Source organism: Epinephelus moara, chromosome 18 (genome assembly GCF_006386435.1).
Source record: "Epinephelus moara isolate mb chromosome 18, YSFRI_EMoa_1.0, whole genome shotgun sequence".
In the NCBI taxonomy this organism is placed as follows: Eukaryota; Metazoa; Chordata; class Actinopteri; order Perciformes; family Serranidae; genus Epinephelus; species Epinephelus moara.
In genome coordinates, this window is record NC_065523.1 from 37,903,778 (window position 1) to 37,916,418 (window position 12,641).

General features: G+C 43.2%; 1 protein-coding gene and 1 long non-coding RNA gene across 10 annotated transcripts in view; one reads left to right on the forward strand and one right to left on the reverse strand.

Moving 5' to 3' along the window:
- Window positions 1-12,641, reverse strand: part of LOC126405559 (nuclear factor 1 X-type) — a 272,630-nt gene that overhangs the window by 179,953 nt on the left and 80,036 nt on the right. Inside the window, exon 3 of one of the 9 annotated variants that reach the window (XM_050069355.1) lies at window positions 7,246-7,281. The exons of 7 other annotated variants lie outside the window; for them this stretch is intronic. In XM_050069355.1, the coding sequence (XP_049925312.1) occupies window positions 7,246-7,281 (36 nt within the window). Of the gene's footprint in view, window positions 1-7,245; window positions 7,282-10,471; window positions 10,621-12,641 lie in introns of those variants that run through there. One more of the 9 variants, XM_050069352.1, reaches the window with a different exon arrangement.
- LOC126405588 (uncharacterized) overlaps window positions 1-12,641 on the forward strand; it is a 365,681-nt gene that overhangs the window by 158,195 nt on the left and 194,845 nt on the right. The window lies entirely within an intron of this gene.

The following is a 12,641-nucleotide window of genomic DNA, read 5'->3' on the forward strand; positions in this document are numbered from 1 at the left end:
TCTCTTTTAAGTGCCACTCTAGTCGAAAATGTGTTTTGCTCATTGTCACTTCTCCTGGATGTTTGGGTGCAGAATGATGTATGTGCAGAGTTTTAGAGCTGGTTTTCACATTCATCTGCTGCAAGTGGAAAATGTCTCCGTGCTCCCGTATGGTCACTGTTTCAGGCACCAGTAAGATTTCGTGACATCACAGCTAGGCTGGTCAATCATTGTTCAATATACAATCTGGGTGAAGAGGAAGATGAATTTGCATTTTCTATAATGGTGAAAGCATGGCCGACCCTACTCTCCCTCTGGTTGGCTACTCGTTGCCTTTGTTTGGTGGGTTGGTTAGGGTGAAGGCCCAGACACACCAAACCGACATCAGAGAACTAGTGGCGACAAAGGCCGACTGTTGCGTTGCCTCCTGTTGCCTGTGTCTCAGCCAAAAAGGTGGACTTGAACACACCACAAAGTGGTGATGCTCCAACCTGGACTCACTCTGAAGTTGTTGAAATTTGGAGCTTGCTGCATCAGAAACCAATGAAAAAGGCGTCCTTTAACGTCGGCATGATACACGGCCGGTTGCCGTTATAGTTTAAGGGCGCCCAGTGGCATCAGGGAAATACGTGGCGGGACAAGGATGAAAGTTAAGGCGGCGAATGTCTGAGTGAGGCAGGCGGCAGGGGCGGAGAAAGTGGTATTTGCATCCCGTAGGATTCTACAGCCAAACCCTGTTCTTTTCTCCTAAACCCAACAACCCAACTGCCAATCAGAGTGACATCATTCACCAACGGGCTCCGCCGTCCCAGACGCCGATTCAACATGCTGAATCAGCCGAAAACAAATGACAAACAGCCCACACTAAGGTGACAGACTGGCCAATGGTGACCGATGGCTGACTGCCGGCTTGGTGTGTCAGGGCCAGACCCCACCAGGAGATGAGCCCGGCTTTAAAGTGAATTTTTGTAGTGGCCCAACAGTGGAATTTCAACTCCCAGGTCCATCATGTGATGCCATTGGGCCTAGAAAGACTTCTTCCCATTGACTTACATTGGGAAAGAGCCATCTCTAAATCCATGGATACATTTCTTTGAGCATCACAACCCCTGCAAAATGACTTGATCTACTATCTGGATTTAATCCATTCAATCTAATAACATTTGGAAAGTGTAGAAAAGACACAAGCTGAAATTATTTCATCCCCTCTCAAGTTAGCAAAGCGCTAAACTGGAAGTAGCCAATTATCTGGGCAATTTCTAACCCCAACTCTATATTTTATCTCCAAGTGCACGTCACACACTGAGCGAGCCGCCTGTTAATGACGCTGTGGGCTAATGGGCATGTAGCTACTTCCATGTTTCAGATGATACGTCATGTTTGTAGTCGACCAATGAAGATGAGTTTACATATCACCTTGGGTTCGTCCTTCACCTTCTCAAAATGATCCCACACTTTGGATTTCCTGCCCGACATGTTATTAACTAGCCTGTGGAATAACCGCAGGTACCAGCCCTGGAGATTAACCTGACGAGGACACTTCCTGTGTCTGTCCTTTCACATTAAAGTCACACATGGTCCAGTCATATAGGTTTGGATTTATTTTGACAAGGTGCAGCTCCTGATAGAGATTCACTTTTTTGTTTTTTGTTTTTGTTTTTTTCTGCGACTAAGCGACCAGTGAAATGTTGTTGACTAATGATCTTTCTGGTCGACTAACGTTAGGTCGACGGGGGCAGCCCTAGTAATTTCATACCATGCGCCACTGAGCAGCTTTCATAGGAATAAACAGGATCCTGCTTTCAATGCTGTGTCCAGGTCTCTTTATGCATCCATGGTCAGGGCCCTTATGAATGACGAATGTCAGGATGAGTGGGGCGGGTCATGCCTTCGCTAAATTCAAATGCAAATTCATGAGAGTTGGTGTAACTTTAAGATTTTTCAAGAAAGTTATTGAATGTTTTGTAGAAAAAAGAACATATCAGGCACAAAATATAACCAAAGCATTTTATTTCTATATGTCTAACTTTCTGGAGGGGGTCTTAAAATTATGACAACAGTCCTAAATGATGCGGCACTTTGAGATTCAAAGCCCACTCCTGTGTTCGTCAAGTGTGACAGAGATGTGACGTATCGCTGATACTCTCACAGATAAAAGATCAAAACAAACTGAGGCTCAGGAGGAGGAAGAGGAGGAGGAGGGTAAAGAGAGAAATGTGCCTCATGGTGTATGTGTGTAAACCTACAGTGAGGTGCCACACCCTCTCTCATACAAACACTGTAGATTTCTCCCTCCGTCTTTCACACACAGACACAAACACCACTTGTGTGTCACCACAAACACCTTACCCTCAACTGCCCTGTCAGATCGGTTGTCACAACGCTCCAAATACCCACATAATGGCGGCTCTGTTATTTAGAGTTATGACTCAAAATCGGAGGAAAGAACATGCTGTACTGATGTCTGAAGCTCAGCTATGACAAAGCTCTCAAATATTCACCAAATGCATTTCAGTTTGCTGCTCGTGGTGAAGGCGCACTTTGTCTTTCTGGACTCATACACTCTGTCTCCCCCCTGCCTTTCTACCTCTCTCTGCTCTCATATAAGTATTTTGTGTTCCTCTGTATATTCTAGCTCAATTATGTAATTTAGCACCCGTGTGTGTGTGTGTGTGTGTGTGTGTGTGTGTGTGTGTGTGTGTTCAGTAGCCATGGCAACAGCACAACATATCGGCGACCACAGAACCGCAGTGGGGCCGCGGGCACTGCCAGGGTTGTGCCAAAGACTAATCCATGCCAGAGGTGACATGAGCGAAGGAAAAGTGAGGCGGGTGGAGACAACATGACACACACATGCAAAAATCACACACACAGAGACAGACGTATACACATACACACACACACACACCAGCGTATTACTCTCTCCTCTCACTCCTTCCTTTTAAAACACAAGCGCACACACACTGGATATCCTCCCATTCTTCTTGGCTGGAGCCTCCCATGGCAATAGCAGTAGGAATCCATTCTCCACGGATGCTGGGACAGCTGTGCTGATATTGAATGAGACACAGTTGGTTCTGCCTCTCTCTGCATGCAGCTCCAGATAAAAACTACATGCTACTTAATTCAAATCTATATCGCCCGCTGCCAAAATGCGCCCAGCTCATCTCGTCTTTGTCTCCGCCACCAAAGACAGCTCTGAATTTCTTTGCAAAAATTGCTGTAAATTCACTCCTGCTGACGCACGGTGGCCCCCAGTCACCAGCTGACAATAAACACAGAAAATTTATATCACTGACAAACACATTAATCACAGAAACCTTCATAAGCCTCGCAGTTATATGCTTAGAATGCAAATAATCCACAACATGCTACCAATTTTGAGGCTGCAGAGATAACAAAATGCCCACATCTGAAGCTCTGGGATGTCTCAGCAGGGCGGCCTCCTTGTTTTAGGCTGCTGGCGCCCATGAAAGGAGGATACACAAAGACGCCACCTTGAGCGGCTGTTTTTAACAAAAAACATAACCGCTTTTCCAGCTGGGAAATTGCCACTAAAATCAGTTGTTTTTTACTAAGACACTGCTGTGTTTCTAACCATGAAAGTCCCCAAGAAAGCAGTTGTTTTTTACTGAGAAATCACTGCATTTGCAGCAGGGATAATGCCACTAGAAAAAGTTGTTTTTTATTGAGATATAGCTGCATTTCCAGCCAGGAGAGTGCCACAAAAAGCAGATGATTTTTTACCAAGACACTGCTGTGTTTCTAACTGGGACAGTGCCACAAAAATCTGTTGTTTTTTACTGAAAGATCGCTACATTTCCAGCCGGCAAATCGCCATGAAAAGCAGTGAATTTTTACAAAGACATCTCTGCATTTGCAGCTGCAAAAGTGCCATGTAAAGTGGTTGTTTTATATTGAGATATCACTGCACTTTCAGCCAGGATAATGCAAATAAGAGCGATTGCTTTTTCTTACCAAGACATAACTGTGTTTCTCACCGGGAAAGTGACGCAAAAGTGGTTGTGTTTTTTTTACTAAGAAATTGCTGCATTTCTAGCCGGAAATGTGCCACATAAAGAGGTTGTTTTTAGCAAGACAAAGCTGCATTTCCAGCCAGGATAATGCCAGTAAAAGCAGTCGTTTTTTATACCACAACATCGCTGTGTTTCTAACCAGGAAAGTGCCACAAAGAATCGCTGCATTTGTGGCTGGGAAACTGCCATGAAAAGCAGTTCATTTTTAGCTGTGAAAGTGTCACAAAAAGTGGTTGTTTTTTAATGAGACATCACTGCATTTCCAGATGGAATTATGCCAATAAAAGCGGATGTTTTTCATCGAGACATCGCTGTGTTTCTAACCAGGATAATGCCGCGGAAAGTGGTGGTTTTTAGCTAGACTTAGCTGCATTTCCAGCCACTAAAAGCAGATGTTTTTTACTGACACATCTCTGCATTTCCAGACACAGAAGTGCCACGACAAGTGGTTGTTTTTTACTGAGACATAGGAGCATTTCCCACCAGTTAAGAGCATCAAAAGCTGTTGTTTTTTACCAGCGCTGAAGGAGGATACACAAAAATGCCCCCTTGACATCACTGCTTTTCCAGCTGTGATTGTGCCACCAAAACCAGGTTTTTTTAAGCCCAAACATGATGTTTTCCGAACCATAACTGAGTGGTTTTTGTGCCTAAACATAACCATGGTAACCACAGTGCTGATAAAACATAAGGAAATGTTAAGTTTCAACATTACTGCTACATGATAAGCTGCGGTGTGGCCTGTCGGTGGTTTGTGGAGATGTACAATGTCAACATTTGAGTTGGTTCAAAGGAAAGGTCATCCTGGATTATTTTGACACAAGTAAAGTAACTAATATAAATATATTTATGACACCAAACACAAAGGTGTGTACATTTAGAATCAATGAGCAATACATTATTTTTTATGACACACAAAAAGTAAAAAAATACACCAAATGTTTGACTCGAGTGTTTTTTAACGTCGACGGTTTTTGTGGTGTGTTGGCCTGTAACTGGCCGCATGGTAAGAATGAATAAGTAAAAGGAACACGGTGTCCCAGGCAAGTGTCTGGCATCATGACCTCCTGGTGTCCCGTGATGAGGGGAAAAGATCCGGCGCTGCCTGCACAGCACAAAACAGCAGCGCGGCCAATCGGCGACTCCAATTTCACCCCGTACTCCCTGCCTGTCTTCCCTTCTTACACGTGCACCACGCACACACACAACTCAGTTACAAGAGAGCACAATAGATCAGCCCTACCTGTCAATCAAGTGTGCTATGAGTTCATTCTCCTGTCTGGCGTCCAAAAGCAGAGTGCTTTACTGGCTGCAGGGTCACTTTTATCCACAAGCTAAACTTCTCTCTGCTGTTTGGCATCACCACCACTGTATATATAGAATTAAGACAATTAAACTAGTGTGCAACTGAACCAAAACCCACAGTGATACCATAATTCAATATCTGAGAAATGTAATACAGGCAGTGTGACCGATTCTTAACTCGCTGCAATGTGACTCTGGAGCTCCAAACTGCAGCGATTGGCCTGAAAAGGATTTTGTTAAAGGATAAAGGTGAGACACAGTCGCCTGGAAACAGCAAACCCGGCTAATCCAGCGATAACCACTCACAGGGCCTAATTGGCATGAAGACACCAAAAGGTTTTAGGCGCGCGTTTGCATATCCGTGCACATGCATGCATGGCTACATGTGCATGTGTCTTTAATTGTGAAAAATCCAACATTTTCTGTTTATTCAGACTGCGGTTCCATCAGATTTTAATCCTCTGAACAGCTGTTCCAACTCATTTTGCAGGCCTTGGGAAGAGACAGAGGGATATAGGGGGGCGTGGGGGGGTTGTAAGGGCCACCTCATCAAATACGTGTAAATGTAAAGTTAATGCTTCAGAGTGCAGATATTGATTACATTCATTTAATCAGATTTTCACATAAAACAAACGAGCTCATGCTTTGATATTTTCACTAAAAACACAGCTCTCTGATAACGGCTGATAACGGCTGCCGGTGACGTAAGAAAAATATAATACATCCTCCTGGAGCAACACATAGCAGCTGATAAAGAAACGCTTCGGACTGGGAGGAGAAAAGCAATAAGTCATGTGCGCCGAGACGGTGACCTCAAAGCAGAGGTGACTTCTGACGGACAAAGAAAACAAGAGCACGAAAAACATTTGTCACATATACTGTGTCGGAGTTCTTTAAGGGACTGTTGGTTATTGATGAGGAGGGAGGGAGGGTGCAAAACAGGAGAGGCATGGTAAATAATTTTTTAAGCACTTGGGAGGGACTTATATGTATATTTTTTGGCTCAGGGGAGCAGCATACAACTTTAAATGGTTGTATTTTGTATTTATTTTGAACCCCAAAACTCGCCTGCAAGTTTGGAAGGCAAGTTTTTTTTAAATCAGCAAAATCACATGTGTTAGAAACTAAAAAACCAAAAAAAATTTGGGTGATAACTCTCAATCCTGCGATGTTTGCTCATTGAATTTAGAACAAAATATTTAGAAAACAAGATTGTTAGGGGCCTATTTACAGTGGAGGAAGGGTTGTGCTTTTGCCTCCAGTCACTCAGGGCTCAAAGAAAAATATCTGCAGCTTCAGTGAGGGTCGAGATAAAGAAAAATAAAAAAAACAAGTCACACAGCAGCCACAGCCTTCTCTGATAAATAAAGAACAGTCCCTAAAGAGATCGAAAATGAACTGTCCGATAATCAGCCTACACCTATGCAGACAGCTGCAGGAGCAGGACGCAAGGCCTGAAGGAGAAGTGCAGTTAAAAAATAAGAGGAGACATTTCAGAATGAAGGCTGGTATTTTATCATGCATGCATTACTTTTTTAAAATTCAAATATAGCTCAGAGGTAATGTTTGTAATGTGATACATGTGCTACAGATATTTTCCTCCGCACACACTCAAACACATCGCGGTCGGAGCTGCGCACACTTTTTGGTGTATCTGCGCTGCAGCACTGCAACAAAAAAAGTCGCCTGGCTGAAGCATGTCGCCAAAAACACAGAGTAGAAAATGCAAACTTTCCATGGAGTGTGTGCAAAATAATCTCCTTCCTGCGCGGGCCTGTAACAACTGTGTGCAGCTGCAGGTCAGCGTGAGCAGCCCTGCAGGAGCACCACACAAAAAAGAAAAAGGAAAAACATTTTCTCAAGATGGAATATGCAAAAACACAAACACCTAATGCGGAATAAATAGGGACTAAATAGGACTTACCACTAAGGCATTGTTTAGAAGGTGAGTAGGGTAATACTTTAGTGTTGAGAGGGTGTTAAGAGGCGAGGAGAGCAGGGGTCAGCGTCCAGGCGGGCAGAGGGGGGCAGAGGGAAGGAATAAGTTAAAATGTCGCACCAGTGAAAAACAGTCTGAGATTAAAAACATCACGAGCTGCATATTAAAACTACTGCACACATTTAAAAATGCAATGAAACCCCCCAAAGACAAAAAATAGGTTGTAATTTAAGGTTACAGATTTTGTGCTGCGTCATTGTGGCCTGCAAGGGAACGGACACTTTGGAGAAACAACAACGGACAACAACTCAGATACAGTTAGTTGGAAATTACAAAAGAAGATGATGTCAGGAAATTTAATATATGCTTTAAATGTGTTTTTAAAAGAATGGATGGGAAATTAAAAACATGAGCCGGCTCCCACTCCTCTGGACAAACCTTGCAGAGCTCTAAGATTTAAAAAAAAGTCCGAAATATAGATGTGAGTTTTGTCCCTAAATTCGATCAACATGAAAAACACAGCAGAAGTCTCACACACACACGCGCGCGCGCGCGCACACACACACACACTCGTGTCTTCTCAGAGCTCCATTACGCACCGTCGTCACACACACACACACACTCGTGTCTTCTCAGAGCTCCATTACGCACCGTCGTCACATCCCAGCTCGCTGCTGCTCTCCAGCAAGGCTTTTATCACAGTTAATAATTCATTCGATTGTTTACAATTGTTGCCATATCCGAGGTCCAAGCTCGAATTTTTAATTATTAACAGCAATTAAATAAACAAAATGTGCCTCTCCGTCTGCAGACGGAGCTGCAAGGGAATGTGTGTGTGTGTGTGTGTGTGTGTGTGTGAGAGAGAGAGAGAGAGAGAGAGAGAGAGAGAGAGAGAGAGAGAGAGAGTGTGTGTGTGTGTCTGCAGGGAGAGGGAAACTTCTCTTCACACACATAAGGTAGAAAATTTTAAAAAATGACAAAAAGGAAACACATATGAGGGGTGATCAGTGCCGGGCCAATGGCACACTGTAAGTTGCCATCATGTGCAACATGTGTGCTGCGTTACAGTGTGTGTGTGTGTGTGTGTGTGTGTGTGTGTGTGTGTGTGAGCTCCTGTTGTCAATTAGTTATAACTGAGGGAAATTTATGAAGCTAAATAAAAGCTCCTTTTGTTCAGAGATTATCTGATGTGAGAGAATTTTCTATCAATTACAGATAAAGTCATGGTCTCTGAGGCCTGTGTGGAGATGCAGGCCGGACGCCTCACAGCTGGGAGATGCTTCATTATTAAAATAACACGAGTGTGTATGTTACACACACTCATGTACAGGCAACATGTGTGATGCTATCAGCATATTTCACCAATCTGTTTCTGTTTTCTGTCTGAGTTAGATCCACCCTCTGAGTCTAAAGTCAACACGCTGAGTAGCCTATAATAGCTTCTTCAATAAAATAAGGAATTAAGGGAAAATAATAAAAAATCTCCTCTGCCCGTCTGGTGTCAGCGAGAGGACGACGTTATGATCCTCACTGGTGATGTTTTCAAATGGGAACCAGACACGACTTGTGCCCGCACGAGAGGAGCCGAGAACATCCTCTCATGCAGCCTCTGGTAGCAGCCGTCAGAGGGAAAAACTCTTTTTAATAAAACCACTGTAAAAATCAGGGTTGAATTACACTTCAAACAGGCCCTGGCAGTCCACTGTCAGACGAAGCCAATGAGGGATAAACAAGTCTGCTTTATAAGAGTAAAGACTTCCAGCAGCTGTGGAACGTGGGCAGGTCGCTGCCACCGGTTGGCTTCAGTCAAACCTGCGAAACCTTAAAGAGCAGGAAAAATAAATAAAAAAGAGGCTTTGTGTGGAAGTGCTGCAGGGAAATAGTTAAATTTAGGGGTTTATTTAGAGGGTTTGTGACACTTTATACAAGATAAAGATTAAAAGTGTGACAGAGGGATTTTTGAAATCTAATAGTTTCACGGCTGCGGTGCAAAAACTCACTTTAAAAAAAGTTCTGCAAGACGCCTCACATTTCTCCAGTTCGCTCTGGAGCTGATATTTTCACACTGAAATTAATGATTAAAAATTGAGGTTTTAATGTGACTGAGCCGAGAAAATAAAGAGTTCAAATATGGCTGAAAAGCACGAGTTATTACAGATGCCTCACACCTGAAGAGACTCATCTCACCACAGTGAAAAAACAAGTTCAAACAGCGACTCCAGGATCAGCTGAGGGAGATTTTACTGATATCTCCTGCACAACAACAACAGCAACAAAGTCACAGATAGCCAAACAACAAATTGTGCTAAATATGATGATTGATTTCTAAAAACTGGCACTTTTTAAAATGAAGAGCTTGAGTAAGGTGTGGAGCAGACTGACCTGCAGCAGGAAGCAATCCTAAGCTACACACACACACACACACACACACACACACACACACACACACACACACACACACACACAAAACAGTGGCATTTATTTAGTAAAGTGTGTCTAAGTGTAAAAGCAGCTGTGTCAGCTCATGTGGGGAAAATGTAAAATACAAAGACAGAGGCTGAAATCTAAAATCACTGTTGACCTGCATGTGAGCACGTGTTGCATTCAAGTGCAAAAAAACTTGCAAAATAGCGCAGCGAAGCTCCACAAAGACACTATGAGAGAAGAAGTCTGCGGTGCTCTTCACACTTTATAATTAACGCGCGCACGTGCACGCACACGCACGCACACACAGCAGCCCCAGTGGCTCTGCTCTCCCCGGGTCTCAGCTCCACATGAAAGCAGCCCTAAAGGCGGCGGTGTGCGCCCTGCTCTCCTGCAACTCCTCTCAGCGGCCAAAAACTGTGCGGAGCCTCGAACACTTGGAGAAATGTGTACGCGCGGTGATCTGAAGCTCCGGTCCACATCGTGTCTGTCTGTCCCTGCTCTGCTTTCCCCTCCTCCTGCTGCCTCCCCTCCTTCTTTTTTATATGAAATACATTTCGGGAGAAGCGCCATTTTCTCTCCAAAACCATGTGCGATGAGAAAGTTTCCTGCGGCACAAACGCGCTCGGAGTCGGGACGCGCGGCGCAGAGTGGAGGAGCAGTTTGACACACAACAAATAAACACACATGTAAAATAAGACACAGAAGCAGCGCGTTAAAATACCCGGCGTCCCCACGACACGCTCCCCCCACCCCCCAAACAATGGAAGAAGATAAGACAGTTTACCTGTGTCAAGCAGTACGGGGAGTACATGGTTATTTTTAGAAAGGAGAATTGGAGAGCTTATTTAAGTTGGATGGAAGCTCGGTATAGTGCTGCATTGCAATCGCTCGCCGTCCTGTTTCTCTCACTCCATGCTGCTGCAGCTTACAGTAACCCCGCCTAGAAAGTGAAAGCTTGCACAAACTTTCAGGGAAAAAACTTTGTCTCCCTCCCCTCTCCTCCTGCACCACTTTATCGCTCTCCTCTTTCTAACGCATTCTCCTAAAAGGCGGCATTTTGCTTTTTTTTGTTTTCGCACAGAGATTCGTCAGAGGAGCTGCTGGCGCGACTTTGTCACTTTTCAAACGAAATAATTCTTTAGATTAATCTTCGGTGTGTGTGTGTGTGTGTGTGTGTGTGTGTGTGTGTGTGTGTGTGTGTGTGTGAGCCGCTGCGCACAGCCTGCAAGCTGCTTCACCCTGTGTCTTTTACATGGTCATGATCTGCTTTAGTTGCGTTTACTGACCCGTCAATCCATGTTATGGAAATGAAATATAATAGTCAGAGGGCAGATGAATCGTTCAGTGCGTGTTTTGTGTCGTTACACTGTTGCTGCATTGAAGGAAACACGTAAACGCATCACCAGAACACATCAGCTGCAAGTGTCCATAGGTAGAGACTGTTAGGGGTCCTCCTCAATATTTAGAACAAATGCATTTGTGCATGAGCCTTTGTGCCCCCATGACAGTTGCAGAGGACTTTTATGGCAACATAAATACATTTGCATCAGAATATTGATGCAGAAGAAGCAAAAAAGGTGCAAAAAATTACAAGATTGCAGAAAATAAAATGTTTTAATGCTCAAAATGTTCTTCTTTTGTGTTTACTGACCCGTCAATCCATGTTATGGAAATTAGGTATAATAATCAGAGGGCAGATGAGTCACTGAGTGTGTTTTGTGTCGTTACACTGCTGTTGCACTGAAGGTAACACGTAAACATATCATCAGAATACATCAGAGTTACAAGGCAAAAAAAACAATACTGTCCATAGGTAGAGATTTTTAGGGGACACGTCCTCCTCAATATTTAGAATATGTGCATTTGTGCATGAGCCTTTGTGCCCTATTTGAAAATATGAAATTAGCAGAGGACTTTTAGGGCAACATAAAGACATTTGCATCACAAACTGATGCAGAAAAGGTGCAAAAAATCACCAGAATGCAGAAAACCAAGTGTTTGATGTTCAAAATGTTTTGCTTTAGTTGTGTTTACTGACCCGTCAATCCATGCTATGGAAATGAAATATAATAATCAGAGGGCAGATGAGTCGCTGAGAGTGTGTTTTGTGTCGTTACACTGTTGCTGCACTGAAGGAAACATGTAAACGCATCATCAGAACACATCAGCTGCAAGGCAAAAAAGGATACTGTCCATAGGTAGAGATTTTTAGGGGAAGCAAAGGACACGTCCCTCTCAGTATTTAGAATATGTGCATTTGTCCCCCTCAGTAAAAAAAATATTAAAGTATGGTGACATTAAAGACATTCGCATCATTAATTGATGCAAAAAAGGCAAAAAACGTGCAAAAAATTCACCAGAATGCAGAAAATTAAGTGTTTGAAACTCAACATTTTCTGCTTTACCTGCACGCCCTACATCTTATCATGGTAATGTTATGCTTGACCCATCAATCTATGTTACGTTAATGAAGATATAATAATCAGAGGACAGATGAGTCGTTCAGTGAGTGTTTTGTGTCGTTACAGAATACATCAGCTGCGAGGCAAACAAAGGATACTGTCCATAGGTAGAGAGTTGGAGGGGACATTAAAGAAACATTCCCCTCAATATTTAGAACATATGTCTCCCATGACAGTTGCAGAGGACTTTCATGGCAACAATTAAGAAATTTGCAGCATAAATTGATGCAGAAAAGACAAAAAAAAAAGGTGCAAAAAATCATCAGAATGCAGAAAATCGTCCTCTCAGTATTTAGAGCATGTGCATTGAAAACATTACAGTAGCAGAGGACTTTTATTTTGACAAAATTAAAGTTATTTACGCCATAAACTGATTCAGAAAAAGCACAGATTGGTGCAAATATTCAATAGCATGCAGAAAATGAAGTGTGTGATGCTCAAAATATTCTGGCAGAGGTGTTTAAATGTCACACCTGAATGCTCAATATATAT